This window comes from Microtus ochrogaster, unplaced genomic scaffold (assembly GCF_000317375.1).
Source record: "Microtus ochrogaster isolate Prairie Vole_2 unplaced genomic scaffold, MicOch1.0 UNK2, whole genome shotgun sequence".
NCBI lineage: Eukaryota > Metazoa > Chordata > Mammalia > Rodentia > Cricetidae > Microtus > Microtus ochrogaster.
In genome coordinates, this window is record NW_004949100.1 from 21,000,611 (window position 1) to 21,019,288 (window position 18,678).

The following is an 18,678-nucleotide window of genomic DNA, read 5'->3' on the forward strand; positions in this document are numbered from 1 at the left end:
CGGCTATTGGCTGGAGGAGTGAAAGGACCTCCTGCAACATACAAGAGCTAGTTCCAGGACAGGCTCCAAAACACAGAGAAACCCTGTCTCGAAAAACAAAAACAAAACAAAGCAAAAAAAAAAAAACAAAAAAACCGGGGGTAGTTTGTCTGAGTGAGAACTAGACTTCACTTTGTTTGCTTTTTTTTTTTGATTAGGTACACCTACAAGATGTTCTTCAGGTGTTCAAGTTCTTTTGTGTTTTGTGGACCTATGGTTCTAGTCTCTCAAATCCACTTAACTGCACTGTGAAGTCAGAGCTGCAGACTCAGGCTCTTTACATAGGCTCTGTGATGCTTTCTTCTCAGAATACACAGTATAAGCAAAAGCTGGCATCTACTGCATCTCCAGGTATGACAAATCACATTTAACCATTAAATTAGTACATTATAGACATATAGTAGATGAGGAAGTATAGTTTATAGTCTTGTATTTGATTGCATAGAGGTAACCTAATTTTTTAATATAATTGACCCTGTGTGGGGGAGATGGTGTTGAGTGCAAAGGCACTTGAGTTTAATCCTGGCCACGTTGTAGAAGGAGAGATCTGACCTCTGCACTCAGCACAGTTGTGACCACACCACACCACACCACATATAGATACAGAAAATATCTTTATTTTTATTTATTTATAAAAAATATAATTTAAAAATGTAATAAGAAGTTAAAAACAAAAATGGATGTGGTGGCACATGCCTTTAATCCTAGCACTGAGGGGGCAGAGGCAGATGGAGCAGATAGATCTCTGAATTCAAGGCCAGTGTGGTCTACACACTGGTCTCTACACAGAGAAGGCATGTGTACTTTGCTTAGAAATCAGTATTTGAAGTTTCCAGTTTGGCATTACATATTTTCCTTCCTTTGTGTCAGAGGCAATGGGCAGCCCTCCTTAACATATACCTCTCTCTACAAACAGCAGGACTGAAGAGCGTCACTCTCCACCTAAAATGAAGGTGTAACATAAAATTTAACTGATATTGGAAGAAGACAGATGCATATGATCTCTAAATACAGAGCTTGATACTTTTTGAATGAGTTTTCGGGGTGGGCAGTACCTTTGTGAGCCAAAGATAAAAGTAGAAAAGCTTTTATAGACAAATCTGGGATATATGGGTTATATTTCAACCTTATCTCAGAAAAGGAAACAATAACAATAAAAACCCAGCCAACCAAACAATAACCCTAGAAGGAAAAAAAAAATAGATAGAGATTGTAAGATTTCTGCACTAAAAATGAAGTCAAGTATCAGGGAGCCAGCTTTGATTGGCTAATGCCTGTAATCCCAGCACTTATGAAGTGGAGGAAGAGGGATCTGAAGTTTCAGGCTAGCCTGGACTATATGAAAGCAACAATCTGCACCAATCAGCAGTAATTTAAATATTTGCAAAGCACCCATAGTAAAAGTCAATGGTAACTTCCTGCTGCTCCTAAAGCAGGAGTGGATTTGGAGGCTGTTGCAGCGTTGTTCTGAAATCCTGTCCTTCAATAGCACTGACAGCTTAAGAGTAAAAACACACTTTAGATACATGTGTGCCTATCTGAACATACACCTTAAGATTAGAGGACAGTTGACAAATTGCATGTTTTGAGAAAACGTGACCATTTTTCTGAAATAATTAGGTAGTGAACAGTCTTCAGAGGAGGGATGTCTGAGAGGGAACCTTATATGTGTATGATGGCCAGGATGGGGTAGTGCCAGGGATGTTAACCAGGTGTCTTATAGGCCAGATGTGTGCTATGCAAGGGAGCTGTGCTCCAGAAGGAAACCTGTCACCGTGAACCTTTGACACTAGCTTCTTTCCCATTTCATTTAGTGGTGCTGTCTCTGCTCCTCAGTCTGGGAAGCCCTGTAAAAGAAGTGCGCAGAGCTGCTGTTCAGTGTCTCCAGGCCCTCAGTGGAGTAGCCTCGAAGTTTCAGCTGGTGATAGAGCACCTGGTTCCTAAGGCAGAGGAGATCACTTCAGATGCTACCTATGTGGTCCAGGTAGACTACTGTCAAAGACGGTTGAGATGGAGAGCCTATGGAACAGGAGCAGTTTGCTCCCTTCCTGTACCTTGTAGGGATTTGGGTGGATTAATCCACTAATTTAAAAATTTGTGTCAGCAACTTCAGTCTTCTTGCCATTTTTTAAAAGGTCACATATTGTGTTTCAGTTGTGTTGTCCTTTTCTTGCATGAAAGACTAATGTTTAGTCTTCACAGTGTTCACAGCTGTTGGATACTGAAACCCTTTCCAGTTGGTACTTTATTTGAAGAGAGATTAAAAGATGTAAGCAGTGTCCTGTCATTAGAAAAGACTTCCATAGTTAAGACATTTAGTCCTTAAAGTTCCTTTCCCCTTTTGAAGACAGTCTTCTGTCTTTCTGGTACCTAGGATTTGGCTACGTTATTTGATGAACTACAGAGAGAGGAGAAACAGAAATCACATCAGAAGTTGTCTGAGACCCTGAGAAGCCTTCTTCACGGCATTTATGACTGCCCGTCGTACATCGCAAAAGACTTGATGAAAGTATTTCAAGACGTGAACAGTGAGGTATGAGTGATTTCACAGAGTGCAGTGGATTATATATTCCATGACTTTCCTGAGAAGTAGCTGCCAGGATGAGGAAGCAACTGTGTGCTCTCAGGTGGTAGTTCTTCACCACATGGACGGAAGAATTACGGAGGAAAGAAGGATTCAGGATTCAAAAAGCACACATGAGTGCTCATTCATTTTTAAATTCAGTATGTAATCTCAGCAACTTAATCTCAGAATAGGTTTTAACTTGTGTTCATTTTTTAAGGAGAAATCCTCTACAAAGGAATATGTTTAGAGTCTCTAAAACTGGATTTTTTTTTCTTTCTCTCATTTACAAAATACACGGGTTCATGTAATTTTTGGAGGGAAAAGCACAGCCTTCGCTATGTGCTCAGGGAAGCCTGTGATGTGAAGGAAATGTCTGCTCTGACCAACAGGGCTTTAACTCCCTTCTTTCCACACCTTGAATGCCCATGCTTCCCGTTGCTCTTGACCGACTGCAAATCCAGAGAATTAAAGTGGGTAAAATAGAATAAAAATTATTTGATTTTTTTTTCTTTTTCTTTTTCCCAGTTATCAGCCCTGAGTTGTCCCTGGTGTTAACAGGCTGACAAATTTCTTCTATAAAGCAGTAGATAGTGAATATGATCCAACTCCTGTCTATGATGTTCAAATCTTCTAGTTCAGCCAGGCTCAGAATCGAAGTGTTTGGGAGAAAAGTTATGTCCATAGCAAATAAGCAGGCTTTTTTCTTGTCCTTATTTCAAAAACAAACAAACAAACAAAAAATACAGCAGTATTTATTATGATTAACCTAGAGGTGACTAAAAGTTTTTTAGAGAGCCGGGCTGTGGTGGCACACACCTTTAATCCCAACACTCAGGAAGCAGAGGCAGGCGGATCTCTGAGTTCGAGACCAGCCTGGTCTACAAGAGCTAATTCCAGGACAGGCTCCAAAACCACAGAGAAACCCTGTCTCGAAAAAACCAAAAAAAAAAAAAAAAAAAAAAAAAAAAGTTTTTTAGAAAACTGAGACTAGATTATATAAGCAGTTATGCCGTGTTATATGAGGGGCTTGTGTATCCAGGGTTTTGTCTGAGGAGTGGCTTATGGACAGTGCTTTGCAGATATCAAGAAACAACTCTCGGGCTCTGGACCATCTTTCTTTGCAGTTGCTCAGATCTGCATCTGTGAGGAGAGCAGACACAGGGTATGTAATCAGATGATTGTGGCTGTTGTCAATGAACAAGTTTAAAAGTCAGGACATCACTGGATTTGTCAGAAGAGCTATGACTTTCTGGTTTAACTATTAAAGCCTTTACATACCTCATTTGAATCAGTACTAATCATACCAAATTGAGGGAAATGCAGTACTTTAGCAAATGCTAACTATTACTGTACTCATATTTTAGTTTGTAGTTTCTGTTCTTAGAATGTGTTCACTCCTGTAAAGAATGTAAAGAACTGAAGCTGAGCTGTGAGAGCACACCTGAGCAGAACAAGAGCCTCGGTTACTACTACTAACCTTCTCTGTCTTTAGACGGTGCTGGCCCAGCTGCTGCCTATGGTGGAGCGACTCCTAGAGAAGGTGGAGAAGGAGCCCACAGCTGTCCTGAAAGATGAGGCCATTGTTTTGCATCTCACTCTGGGAAAATACAATGAGTATTCAGCTCCACTTTTATATAGAGACTCAAAGAGTCTAGACCTGTTTATAAAGGCTGTGCACACAACGAAGGAGCTTCACCCAGGAATGCCAACCGTTCAGATTACTGCTCTTGAAAAGGTCAGTGGCTTCCTTCAGAAACTCAACTTGATCATGCATGTACTGAGTTGTAAATTATTAATGGTTTGAACACACTTTTAAAAGCACGAGATACAGTTTACCTACTGTACAAAAGTTATATGCAGAACATTAAAAATACTTGCTTTTAAAAGCTGGTGAGAGGGCTCTGCAGGTAAAGGAGCTTGGCGTGCAAACCCAACAACCTGAGTTTAAAAGTGAAACTGAGCCGGGCGGTGGTGGTGCACGCCTTTAATCCCAGCACTCGGGAGGCAGAGGCAGGCGGATCTCTGGGAGTTCGAGGCCAGCCTGGTCTACAAGAGCTAGTTCCGGGACAGGCACCAAAGCTACAGAGAAACCCTATCTCGAAAAACCTAAATAAATAAATAAAAATAAAAGTGAAACTGAAGTGAAGGTGAAAGCGAACTGAGTCCCAGAAGTTCTTCTCAGACTGGTGCACATGCGTGGATTACACACACCATGAGGAGAAATCTTTAGTTGAGGCTGTTTACTGACTCGTGGATTTGTTTGCTTTTTCCTGCTTCTAGATTACAAAGCCCTTCTTTGCAGCTCTGTTAGACGGGAAGGTGCAGCAGAAGCTTCTGTGTGTGCTGTTTGACTTACTGGTGAACTGTAAAAACTCCCATTGTGTTCAGATGGTTGGCAGTGTTTTCAAAGGGGTAAGTTGCAAACTGTGATTTGTAAACATTTAGTCTTTTCCAATTAACAAAACATATAACTACCCTGCATTTTACAATGTTCCTTTGGAGTCAGATTTCACCATTAACAATATTCATAGGAAAGCATGTGCTCAAGAGGTACAAACCCCATATCTTACGTCTTTGCCATTTATTTTTTGTTTTTGAATTCTTTAAATTTTTCATAGATTATACAATGCATCTTAATCATAGCCACACCATACTTCTTTTGCCTCCCCCTGTGCCCCTAGCAATATATCTTTTTTCCAGCTTCAAGCCCTTTTTAAAAAAGAAACAGTCCACTGATTCTGATCAGTTCTGTCACCATGTAAATGGGTGTGGGGCACAGGCAGCATGCCAGTGGGCACCCCCTCTCAGAAGCCATCAGCTGTCGTGGCTCCTCAGCTAGGCATGGAACCTCAGGAGCCCCTTCCCATTCATGCTTTAAAAATTTATTTTTTCCAGTTATTGAGACAGAGTTTCTTTTATGTAGCCTTGACTGTCCTGGAACTCACTCTGTAGACCAGGCTGGCCTCGAACTCATAGAGTTCAGAGTGCTGCGATTAAAGGCGTGCAGGTAAGCACAGCTGCTGTGAGTTCGTGTGGGAGTCCAGCATTTCACAGCATTCTCCGTCTTTCCAGTCTTAGATGATTTCTGCCCACTACCCCAAGTTCCTCGAGCCTTGTTTGGTACAGGCGGTCAGTACAGACGTCCCATCTGTGGCTGACATTCACAGTCATTTACTTTCAGTCTTTTGAATGGCTAGGGGTCTTTTGCAAAAACTACTACCCTCTGTATAGGAAGCTTCTTTGAGCAAGACTGAGCGCAGCACAAATGGTTCTAAAGGGAGAGTCCATAATGGTGAGGGAGGCATGGTGGCAGGCAGATACAGCAGGAAGCTGAGAGACCACATGTTACCATCCAAGTGCAGGAAACAGGACAAACAAAGTGGGGCGAGGCTATTCACCTTTTTTTTTTTATTATTGTTATATGAAGTATATATTTTTAATAAGTTAGGGCATATGGTTATCTTATTTTGGTTCTTACTCAGTAGGTATGGCTGCCTTTTTCATGAAGAATAGGGAATTATGAGGGGCTTGATGTTGAGCAAGGTGACCTTATTTTACTTAAATAGATACATAATGTATAAGATGGAATTGAAACTGCTTGTTACTTTTTTATGTATATTGAAACCTAGCTACATTGGGGTGGATTATTCCATTTCCTGAATTGACTGAAATAGAGAATGGCAGGTGCAGTGAATAAAGTGATTGCCATATGAGTGTGAGAAATGGAGTTTGTGTCCTGCATAAATTCTGCTGTGCATTGTAGCCCATCTGTAGTTCTTGTGCTTAAAAGACAAAGACAGGCCTGGTGGTGGTGGTGCACACCTTTAATCCTGGACAGGCCTGGTAGTGGTGGTGCACACCTTTAATCCCAGCACTCAGGAGGCAGAAGCAGGTGGATCTCTGTGAGTTCGAGACCAGCCTGGTCTACAAGAGTGAGTTCCAGGACTGGCTCCAAAGCAACACAGAGAAATCCTGATTCCAAAAAGAGAGAGAGAGAGAGAAAGAGAGAGACAAAAACAGGATCTTCAGAGCAAGCTGGCCAGGTATACTAGCTCTGTGGCTGAGCTCTGGGTTCAGGTGAGCGACACCTCAAATAAGGTGAAGAGCAATCAAGGAAGACTTTTTTTTTTTAAAGATTTATTTATTTATTATGTATAACATTCCTTCCATGTTTGTTTGCATGCCAGAAGAGGGCACCAGATCTCATTATAGGTGGCTGTAAGCCACCATGTGGTTGCTGGGAATTGAACTCAGGACCTCTGGAAGAGCAGTCAGTGCTCTTATCCTCTGAGCCATCTCTCCAGCCCTCAAGGAAGACTTTTGATGTGTATGTTGGCTCACCACTTGCACTTGCACACACACACACATTCCACAGTCACAGAATGCATGCAACAATAAGGTTAATGAAATTCAGAGCTGGAGAGATGGCTTCCATAATTAAGAGCACTTGCTCTTCCAGAAGACCTGGGTTGGATTCCCAGAACCGACATTGCTGCTTACAATGGTTTATAACTCTGGTTCCAGGGCATCTGACATCCTCTTCCTGCTTGCACAAATACCAAGCGTATAGGTCGTACACAGATGTATATGCAGGCAAACACCCATACACATAAAATAGTTAATTTAAAAAATAGTGAAATTATAATCTCCAGATTTAGTTCTCAAATCTTTAACAGATTTTTCTTGTTTTTTTTTTTTTTGCGGAAGTATTTTAAAGTAAGTCTAGAACATTTAATTTCCATCCCTATGCATGTCAGTTTTCACCTTTTAAAAACGGGCATTTTCTTGCCGGGCGGTGGTGGCGCACGCCTTTAATCCCAGCACTCAGGAAGCAGAGGTAGGTGGATCTTTGTGAGTTCAGAGCCAGCCTGGTCTACAAGAGCTAGTTCCAGGACAGGCCCCAAAACCACAGAGAAACCCTGTCTCGAAAAACCAAAAAAGGCCATTTTCTCACAACAACTGCACCATACTTGAAAAAAAAAATGCCAGAATTCCTTGACATCATTTATTACTCAGTCCATAGTCATATTTTAATGAATATCTCACAAATACTTTTGACAGTTTTTTTTCTTTGAATTGGGTCTAAATATTTACTTGTGGTGCTCAGAACTTTTGGGAGAAAAAAAAGATTTCTTGTTTCTACCCCATATCTAAATAGTCTCTTTGAGTGAGAATCTGTTATTCTTTCCAGTTAGTGAGAAATATCTGTTTTGGCATGTAGAGCCAGGGTGCTTTCCACAGAGGGATGAACGTGAAATTGTGAGATGCCTGTAACAGAGATCCAGGACCCCGTAGAAAACAAGTGTGTGCTGGCAAGAGGGCTCAGCTAAAGTGAACCTCCAAGTTAGATTCGTGCTGGCGAGTGTGGGCTAGCTTTGGTTGGAACCATCCTCCCTTCTGCTTTTTCTTGAGGTTACATCAGACAGTGGGAGGGCAGGAGGCTTGCAGAGCTAGGGTGCCATTCTGGCCCTTCAGTTAAACCCTTTTCATGGGACCACCTCTGCTTCTTGTTTTTATTTTAAAGAAATGGGGATAATTAGGATCATAGAGATAGCATTTCAGCAGACTTTAAATATAATATAATGATAAGTAGATCCTTTTCAATTGAAACACAGCCAGTGGGACCATGATAAGATATTTCAAAAGTTGTGAAAGGGAGCTTTTTACTCTCATTACTTCATCTTCCACAGTAGACTATTGTACACTTGAAATATTTGCAAGCCAGAGATTGATGCACCCTTAATCCTACTTGGAAGAGTGAGGCAGGGGGATTACAAGTTCAAGGCCAGCCTAGGCTCCATACTGAGACCCTATTTTCAAAAATCCAAAAGCAGACAAACCAAAGAAGACATATTTTCAAGCATGCCATATCAGCTTAATATAAGCTCAGCCTTGGCTGTAAGGCAAGTGTGATTATCAGAACAATCTTTTATACTTAGTGACAATGAGTCCATAGCATATGATGAAATAAGCATATACTGAGATGAGTAGATTCCAAGATACCAGAGTAATCTATTCAGCTGAGTATTTGAGTTTTCACCCTAAATAATGCATAAGAGGCCATTAGTAGTGTCTGTATTGGGGGCTGGGCAGGCCTCACAGGGCATAATGACATAAAAGCGGACTGTTTCATCAACCTGTGTAGTCCTGTTCATTGTAGTAATGTTTTGATCTTATTTTGAAGTTGATAATTTAATTACAACTATTGCTGTAATCTTGTCCCAGTGAATTATATCACTAGGCATTCTTTCAATATTTCAGATTTCTGTTGATGCTGAACAAGTCAGAATAGAACTGGAGCCGCGAGATAAAGCCAAATCTTTGGGCACAATTCAGCAAACAAGAAGGCAGAAAATGCAGCAGAAGTAAGCGCTCTGACACACCAGGGGCCCTGCTCCTGTTCCTTAGGCTCTGGCTGCTCTGATCATGACTTCTAGAAACCCACCCATTTTACATAAACACACATAATGGTGTTTGCATTTTCAGTCTTTTTTTTCTCCTCTGTTGTCCAGAAAATCACAAGAAGTAGAATCTGTCCAAGAAGTTGAGGGCCCTTACTGGCAGAGAGTCACCCTCATCCTGGAGTTACTGCAGCACAAAAAGAAGCTCAAAAGCCCTCAGATACTGATTCCAACTCTCTTTAACTTGCTGTCAAGGTAAGGGCTTGGCTTTGGTCTGTGAGATAATAGAGTGGTAGAAATTTTGCCGCTTTGGTTTATCTCTCTCTTTTGGAATACTTTTCTTGTTTTGACTGTCTGTCCATTAAAGGGAGTTGTACTGTAGTTGAAATACTGAAGAATGGTTTTAGTTACTGTTACCGATTTCCATAGCTGGCCTCCTATGTTGTGCGGTGGTTGGCCTCATCTGCCTGCTTTCCTACTTAATTTCCAGTGCCATATCTGGGCCGCCTCACTTGTATTTTGAGGATGCTATATAACACCTGCTATAGTTTAATTGTAAATTATTAGAAAGTACAGCTGTAGAGGTTTGCCATTGAGTTGAGGAGTGTGCTGTCATTAAAAAAGTAAAATAATTCTCCACATTTGTTGGAAGATTGTTAGCAGGTTAGGGAAAAGAAAGTACATAGAGAGGAGAAATCATCTGATCTGTACTTGGTTATATGAGGAAAAAAAAACCTAGAGTTTAAAACCTTACATATTAGACTGTTAAATGATAGGCTTTTCTTTATTCCCTATTGAATAAATTCTGGACAGTGGTCACTAATGTGGCTGGATTAACTTTTACATTTTACTTTTACATTTGTTTCTCTCCTGTGGTTCCCCCAAGGTGTTTAGAACCTTTGTCATCGGAACAGGGAAACATGGAATACACTAAACAATTAATTCTGAGTTGTTTGCTCAACATCTGCCAAAAACTCTCTCCAGATGGTGGCAGAATACCTAAAGGTATGTGCTTGGCAGAAGAGAAGGGCAGAAAAACTATCTGCTTTGCACATGAATGTATCAGCTACAGACCTTTTCCTTTCCCTCCACTGTAGACATTGTAGATGAGGAGAAGTTCAATGTAGAGTTGATAGTGCAGTGTATCCGCCTCTCGGAGATGCCGCAGACTCACCACCAGGCCCTTCTGCTCCTGGGTACTGTTGCTGGGATATTTCCGGTAAGTGAAAGGTTTAAGACTTGAGTGGCTGTTTCAGGTCTTTTCTTCCATGGAAATACATTGGTGTGTACTGACTTAAATTCATTAGGCAAGGGGTGGGGCTCAATGGAGTTTTTGTCTGGCAGATGTAAGACCCTGGATTTGGTTCCCAGTGTAGCCAAAAAAAGAGGAAGCAGCAGGTTCAGTTAGTAAAGTAGAATGATGGTAACTTTTCTCACTGGGATGTGGTGAAGCTTGAGCTGTGGTATGTGGTTAGTTCTTCATACGGTGCTGACACAGACATAGTAACATCCAGGAAGATTAGCCTGCCAATCCCCAGAAGATTCTAAACAGACAAGACAAAACCTGAGTTTGATTATCATCTACCTCATGAAGACGTGACAGCCATCCTTGTAGAACTCCTAGCCATGGTAATGGATGCAGAGTGGGTTTTGTCGATCTAATATCACAGTCTCTTGTTCATCTGCTTTCCCTGCTCTCTTTAACCATTTATATTTGGAAACTTAAGCTCTGCCCATTTTTGTTTGTTTTTATTTCTGGTGGTGTAGAGCATTAACCTCAGTCCTTGAGTGTACTAAGTAGGCGCTCTGCTGTTGAGCTATAACCCTAGCCCCAGCCACTTGCCTGTTTTTGAGGGAAGATAGCGCTATTTTTAATTGGTGATTTTTTAAAAGAATAAATCTTTGGTATTTAAAATAGAAAAATGGTGAAAATTGTGCTTTATTTCAGGATAAAGTTCTTCATAATATCATGTCTATTTTTACATTCATGGGAGCCAATGTCATGCGCCTAGATGATGCTTATAGTTTTCAAGTTATTAGCAAGACAGTGAAAATGGTCATTCCAGCACTTATTCAGGTAAGCTGTTTGGGTGCTGCCATCATTGTTTTACTCTTTCATTTTTATAATTTTTACAATTTTGTGTAAATGCCAGTCTGGAAATATTCTGATTCTTCTGTGTCCTGAATTTTATAATGGTGAAGCCAGCAAATGGGCTTACAAATTAACATCTTCTGGTCCTACCCTCAAGTACATTAAATCTGGTTCCACTGAGTGACAGTAGTGTAGCCATGAAAGCATTTTGACATCATGATGAGTAACTTTATATTGACTGTTTCATGATTTGATAATGAGCTTTTTAGATCGAGAATACAGTAAAGAAAAAATAAGAGAAAGGAACTTTTACAGCTACATTGTCAAACTTATTAGCATTCAATTTAATACGGGTTTTCTAAACATGGTCTGAGAGCCAAGACTCAGAGAATATTGTCTTTACCGGTGGGAAACAAATATAGGAGATGAAAAGTAGCTTCAAGCAAAAAAAGGGTAGTTATCTCTTATCCCCACTTTTTAATATCATTTGTAATGCTTTTGACTTCATACTGTCTCCTTTTAATTCTCAGTGTTAGTTTGGTGTTTCCTCTGTGTTCAATGCATTGGTATCTGGAGGGCGTATGCCTGTTGTATGCTTCTGTTTGTATATGTACATTGTTTGATAAAGGGTTGAGAATAAGAAAATGTCTACATAGTCTGAGATAACCAGAAAAATTAGTAAGAAATAGGATTTGAACCAATGAAAGGGAGGGCACAGTTTATACAGAAATATGGCAGCGCCATCTGAAGTATGGGAAAGAGCACGTACACTGTGTGTGGAGAGGGACAGTGCCAGTTGGCAGGGACTTGTTGGTAGAATTAGATGGCATTGGGGCTTAGTCCTTCAGTTCCTTGATTCAGCCTCTCACTCGGTCACTGTGTTTTGATTGTGGGTACCAGAGTAAAATGAGTTGAACGTGGCTCCGACAGCAGTGGGGAGCTGTTGGCTTTTCTGTGCTGGGCCTACTTAGATTCTGCCCATGTGAGGATGCCTGTGCAGTGTTTTCTGCCTTCTGTTGTGCTTGTGTGTGCACATCTTGTTTTGTACAGATAACTCCAGGGAGGCAAAGTCAGTACCTTATGCTATATTTCCCTCAGAGCCAAGTGGGACCTGAGATAAGACAGACACTCACTGAGTTTTCATTGATTGGTCTAGTCCCTCTGCAAGCTGGTTTTGGAAAAAGGTTATTAGTGCTTACTCGGTTCCCTGCTTGATTTTTGCAGTCTGATACTGGGGACTCTATAGAAGTCACTAGAAATGTTGAAGAGATTGTGGTGAAAATCATCGGTGTGTTTGTGGATGCTCTTCCACATGTGCCAGAGCACAGGCGCCTGCCTATCCTTGTTCAGCTTGTTGACACGCTAGGCGCAGAAAAATTCCTGTGGATTCTCCTCGTCCTGCTTTTTGAACAGTATGTCACCAAAACAGTGCTGGTGGCTGCTTATGGAGAAAAGGTCAGAATATTGGGTGGGCTGGTAAAGGGGAATGGGTGATGTCACGTGGGCTTTGGGAGATTGTTCAGCTTAATGTGCATCATTTGACAGTGCTCGCCCAGAGGCTTCTTCAGGACAGTTCCTGGTTTCTCTTAAGCGTTCAGAATATGTAGACCCGGAACATCTTTAAACAAACATCTTCTAAGAGCCCTTGACTGTTTCTAAGAAACAGGTCTGGAGCCTCACCCGTGGTTCTGGGCTCCTGTGCAGTTCTTTGAATAGCTGAAGGGATTTTACACCTTTCATCTGGTGACAGATGTGTTCTGAGTGTGTCCCTAGAATATGTTTACTGATGTACTTGTTAGGCAGTTATTGACCTTTTCCTTTTCTTTCTAAACAGGATGCTATTTTAGAGGCAGATACTGAGTTCTGGATTTCCGTCTGTTGTGAATTCAGTGTCCAGCATCAGGTCCAGAGCTTGATGCTTATCCTCCAGTATCTGGAAAAGCTGCCAGAGGAAAAAGAAGGTAAGCATGGCTCAGGTGTTGGCTACCATCTAATCTGAGAGCTGAGAAGGAGCAGAAAGAATGAGGCAGTCCTTGGAACCTAGTGTATCCACAGATCAAGATCTGTGGGCTTTAAGTGGCCTACCAAAGACCTGACCGCACCCTACTCTAACACCATAGCAGCTCTTTAGAAGTTCTGAGATACACAGCTTCAGCTTTTTAGGCCAGTGTTTCACATGGACGTGGCTTCAGCTCTCAGGAACTCATCCAGAGCTAGAGTGTCTGATGTCTCCACTTTCCTATTGTGTTGTATTTTCTGCTCCTACTGACCCACACTTCTCAGGCCTGTGGGGTGGCTGCTTCCTCAGTGAATGTGTGCCCATTGCTCACTGCCCTGGTAGAGGAGTTTGGTGTCCTATCTGAGCACAGTTCCCTCTGAGATGGCATCCCGCTCCCCGTGCCACACCTGAAAGCTCAGTGGACAAATTAGCGTTGAAGATGAGTAAAGTTGTCTGTGTTGTTTCTGTTTTTCAGAAGCCAACCCCAAGACAATGTCTAGTAAGAGTGAAGTACAAGACGAGATGCTACCAGTCTTTAAGGTGGACACGCACACAAGCAAGCAACTTCGGCATTTTAAATATTTGTCAGTGTCCTTCATGGCCCAACTCCTGGCTTCTAATCATTTCCTTAAAAAGGTGATGTGTACTTTAAGTGGGTTTATGCTAAAAAGTGATCTTGCTTTTGCCAAAGAATGATGTTTTAGACTTGCAAAAAATAGCTTGGCAAATGTCTTTGAAAATATGAGGCATGCCAAGAAAGATAATGGGGAAACAGTAAGCTTCTCCATGCAGACCTGCTGGACATTGCCCACCAGAGTTGAGACCCAGTGACTTCATTCTCAGGCAGCATAGGCTCAGCAGAAGCATGTGAGGATGCACAGCAACAGGCCTTCCCAGGCAAGCGGGGATAGCATTATTCATGCCAGCCCCAGACTGCTAACAACCAAGGGTCTGCCAGCCCAGTACATAAACCTCCTGCTTCTGAGGAAAGATAATGAACAGCACGGCCATCTGATAACCCTTTGAGAAAGGAAACTATGGTTTATAACATGGTCATGGAGAAAGTGTTGGTGCCTCTCCAAAAGTCAGGAGCTAAGGTGCCTTCTGGTGTCCCTTCTGTGCAAGAAAAGAAGTGGAGCATGAGAATCAGGAAAAAGTATCAGCAGTCTCTTAGACCTATCCCTGAGCTCTGCGACTTCCTAATAGACTTGGTGTGGTAGGGTTATCTCCACAAGATAACCAGCTATCTCACCTCTATAGAATGCTACTATTGTATTTAAATTGTAGGGGAAAACTTCATAAACAACACAACATAAATAAGGTACTGAAAATTCAGCCTAAAGAAATGTTGCCAAGAATATTCTGAAAGAATTTCCAGGATTTTTTTTTCTTTTTGAGATAGGGTTTCTCAGTATAGCCTTGGCTATCCTAGAACTTGCTTTATAGACCAGGCTCACCTGGAATTCAGAGATCTACCTGCCTTTGCCTCCCAAGTACTGGGACTAAAGGCATGAGCCACCACCACCCAGCTAATTTCCAGGATCTTAAAGGGCAAAAAGAATACTTGAATACCAACAGAGACAGTGTTCATGCATATGAAGATAAAGCATACTGTTGAGCTGGCTAGAAGGATCAGCAGGTAGATGCTTGCTGCCAAGCTTGATGACCTGAATTTGATCCTAGGTACCCACATAGTAGGAGTAGAGAACCCACTCCTGCAAGCTGTCCTCTGACCTCCACAGTGCACTGTAGCATGCACGAGAGCACATTCACACACACACACACTAGATTTTTTTTTAAAAACCCACTGTTCAAAGAGTTTAGTTCTCTCTAGATTAACATATAAGTTTACTGCACTTCCCCAGTTAACTTTAAAATATGATATTGATAAGCAGAGGGTTACGCAAAATGTTAGAGAAAGAGTAATCAGATGAGTCACTGTGACTGATGGCCAAGAGGAGAAACAGATCTAGGTGGAGGTGGGTAGGAAGAGTGCAGAAGGTTTACAAGTCCACGAAGAAAGAGCTGTTCAAGTACTAACGCTGGCATGGTTTGTTTCTATTTATGGGGAAAGGTGAGTCTGCTTTCACACCATGTACATCAGATAAATTTAGGTATAGTAAGAACTTTGATGTGAAAAGCAACACCTAGAACTCTTAAAAGAAAATCAAGGAGAACAACAACATTGTGATCAAAGGAGAAATAATTTTTCTTTCAAGCTTTGATTCACCACAATGCCACCATAGGCAAAGTAGAAAGCTGTAGACTTAGATTACTGCATTTTGTGGGTAAAATCATGTTTCCATTACAACACTGACAGAGAATAGAGTTTTTATGAAGAGGAACCTTAAATGGCTAGTTAATACTTGGTACAACTCAAGTGCCCTAGTGAGCAAATCAAGAAATGTGGAATAAGTGAGAAGCTGCCCCTCAAAGTGGCAGAAATGGCAAAGCTGTTCATACCGAGAGATACAAGGTTACAAGACAAGATGTACAGGTGGGTGGTGTGTGTGAGCGCAGACAGCCACTTCAGGAGGACGTGATGGAAGAAGGTCATTGGTTAAATAAAGAAACTGCCTTGGCCCTGATAGGTTAAAATTTAGATAGGCGGAGTAAACAGAACAGAATGCTGGGAGGAAGAGGAAGTGAGCTCAGAAATCATGCAGCTCCTCTCAGAGGCAGACACGATGAAGCAAGCCACCAGGTCAGACATGCTGAATCTTTCCCAGGTTCTACAGTTTATTAGAGATGGGTTGATGGGGATATCAGAATTAGCCAGTAAGGGCTAGAGCTAATGGGCCAAGCAGTGTTTAAATGAATACAGTTTGTGTGTTGTTATTTCCGGTAAAGCTAACCGGTGGCAGGAGCTGGGTGGTGGAATGCAACCCGCAGCTCCCACAACAAGGACATGCACGTGAGGAGTTTGTGTGAGCGCAGGCAGCCACTTCAGGAGGATGTGCGTGCATGTGAGGAGTGTGTATGAGCGCAGGCAGCCACTCAGAAAGCATTTGGCAGATTGCAGTGGGGTCAGAGGGGAGTAAAGCCTGCCTAGTTGCTTACGAGACTTATAACCGCCCTCAAGCTTCACTAGTACAGGAGGACACCCCTGATCTGAACTTGGCAGAAATGCTTCAAAATTCAAAACTTTCGAAACCACTTACTTGACACCATAGTGGAAAATTGTACACCTGACTTCCTGTGTCAGGTCAACATCCAAACAGAAGCACAGGAGAATCACAGCATAAATTACCTTCAGACAATAAGGTAATTTCATGTTTAGACATGTGTCCCATCCTTACTATCGTTTGTATGCAAGTTTCCAAAATTAAAAAAAATCTGAAATTGAAGCAGGTCTCATCTTAAGCATTTTAGGTAAGGGGTGGTATTCAATCTATGAGAGGGGAAAAAAAACATAAATTATCTAGCAATATAAGGAAGTGGTTAAATGTACCTACAGAGGAACGATATGTCACCAGACTGAAGGAACTAGAGCAAGATAGACTTCCATACACGGCTCTTAATAATCTAATGTATATGCAGTTTAGAAACTTTGGGTTCGGTTGGTTTGGTTTGGGGTTTGCCGGGGTGGGGGTTCGATTTATTTGTTTTGTTGAGACAGGGTTTCTCTGTATAGCTCTGGCTGTCTAGGAAACTGCTGTGGGCCAGGCTGGCCTACGGAGTGCTAGAATTAAAAGTGTGTGCTGCCACTACCCAACCACTATCTAAAAACTTAATGGCAGATTCAGGCTGTCTGATGGTCTGGGATACAGGAAGAGTGGACCAGGAAGCAATTACCCTAAGTGTATGAGCTCACAGGGTCACTTCCATAAAAGAAGCATTGCGTGCTGCTGTGTTTTTCTGAATCTTGCTGTGCTTTACAGATAGGCAAACCCAGTCATCAGCTGCAGCCAGTAAGGGTCATCTGAACCTAATCAGCCTGTCATATGAGAACAGTTCCAGGGGCGGGATGATGGGAACAATTTGTTTGTGTAACCTGTATCAAGTGATGCCATCGTCAGCATCCATACTGTTCTCATGAGCTTCTTCCGTTCGTAGGTAGTTGAAAGTGGTGGTCCTAAGATCCTGCATGGCCTGGAACAGAGGTATGTTTTTCTTTTTTTCCTTTTTGGGGAATAACTCAAACTTGCAGAGGAAGTGGAAGGGCGTAACAGATACGCAGTCTATCTTACTGCCACTTTGCCCCTGCCTTTCTCATTTTCGCTGAAGATATTCTTTGCCCTAAATACTTGGCTCCGAGCCACAGTGAAGATTCCCTGGACTGGTGATCCTCTAGATAACCTAGAAGCAGAGTGAGGATACTGCCCCTCCCCTCCCTCCTGAAGGAATTCTGAGGTCCCAGGTTGCCTTTTCTGAGTGTGCCTCTGTTGTAGGTTGCTGGAGACAGTCCTTGGTTACATTAACACAGTAGCTCAGTCCGTGGAAAAGAATGCAGACAAACAGACTGTGAAGTTTTGGAGAGCCCTGCTCAGCAAAGCCTACGACACGCTGGATAAGGTTGGCTTCACTTTTCTCCCTACTCGTCATTGTCACCAGTTTTTATGCCATTGTAGGATTGTTTGACTTAAACTTCCACTTTAACCATACACTTGGAGCGACACCTTTTGTTGATACGAGGAAGCTCAAGTGCTCCTTGTCTGAAAGCAAGTGTTTTCCTACCCATGAGACACGTGCTCAGTAAATCTGATGAAGGGTTTATCGTGTGTGTGTGATGCTCTGCTTCATTGCAGTGGGGTAATAGAATGCCCCACTGTTAGATGTAATAGATAAATGATTGCCCTTGAAGTTAGGACATGGCTTGGGGTAGTTTACTTCCTTCTAGTGTAGGGTTCTCAGTTTTGTTTGTGATTAGTAATAACTACCTGAGAGCTCTTGTAAGAATTCTGTATAAAATGTCTGGTACCACGGGGCTTGCGATAAACAAGAGTGTGAGTTGGACATTGTGATTTGTGGTATATGTATATAGTCCCTGCACTCAAATCCGAGTTTAGGGCCAGCCTGGGCTACATAGGTATACTTTTTGTCAAAATGATAAAAACAGATATTACAGAGTTGCTTTTCTCTTTTGTGTTAATCGTTCCCTTCTCTATAGGTCAATGCCTTGTTGCCTACAGAAACATTCATCTATGTCATCAGAGGGCTGATAGGCAATCCCCTGCCATCTGTTCGTAGGAAAGCTCTGGATCTTTTGAATAACAAGCTACAGCAGAACACATTGTGGAAGAAGAAAATGGTGAGTGAGGATCCTTTTCCAAACCCACATCCCTCCGTCTGCTTATTGCAGAGCTGTCTTCTCAGGTACACCGTTTAAACTGGGAGGATATTGCTCTCTGGGTTGGCATACTGTGTGTGTTTCTGTGGGACAGACGTGTGTTGTTCATTCTCATGCTGAAGGTGTGTTAAAGTGGACTCCAACCTAATACTTCCGCTTGCTGTAAGGAATGTAGCTGGAACTAGAAATGGAAGCCCAAGATAAGAGGCTCTCAAGTTCATACTCCATAGTGAGTTCTAGGTCAGTTCAAGATAAGAGGCTCTCAAGTTCATACTCCATAGTGAGTTCTAG

General features: G+C 42.0%; 1 protein-coding gene across 1 annotated transcript in view; it reads left to right on the top strand.

The window, feature by feature from the left end:
* The window catches only part of Heatr1 (HEAT repeat containing 1), a 46,705-nt gene that overhangs the window by 19,895 nt on the left and 8,132 nt on the right, over positions 1 to 18,678 (top strand). Inside the window, exons 20-35 of the mRNA XM_013353142.2 lie at positions 198 to 390; positions 1,854 to 2,023; positions 2,414 to 2,572; positions 4,098 to 4,340; positions 4,886 to 5,017; positions 8,867 to 8,970; positions 9,118 to 9,261; positions 9,893 to 10,011; positions 10,104 to 10,225; positions 10,955 to 11,083; positions 12,323 to 12,553; positions 12,933 to 13,059; positions 13,573 to 13,733; positions 17,154 to 17,200; positions 17,489 to 17,612; positions 18,208 to 18,348. Coding sequence (XP_013208596.1) covers positions 198 to 390; positions 1,854 to 2,023; positions 2,414 to 2,572; positions 4,098 to 4,340; positions 4,886 to 5,017; positions 8,867 to 8,970; positions 9,118 to 9,261; positions 9,893 to 10,011; positions 10,104 to 10,225; positions 10,955 to 11,083; positions 12,323 to 12,553; positions 12,933 to 13,059; positions 13,573 to 13,733; positions 17,154 to 17,200; positions 17,489 to 17,612; positions 18,208 to 18,348 — 2,346 coding nt within the window. The remainder of the gene's footprint in view (positions 1 to 197; positions 391 to 1,853; positions 2,024 to 2,413; positions 2,573 to 4,097; positions 4,341 to 4,885; positions 5,018 to 8,866; positions 8,971 to 9,117; positions 9,262 to 9,892; positions 10,012 to 10,103; positions 10,226 to 10,954; positions 11,084 to 12,322; positions 12,554 to 12,932; positions 13,060 to 13,572; positions 13,734 to 17,153; positions 17,201 to 17,488; positions 17,613 to 18,207; positions 18,349 to 18,678) is intronic.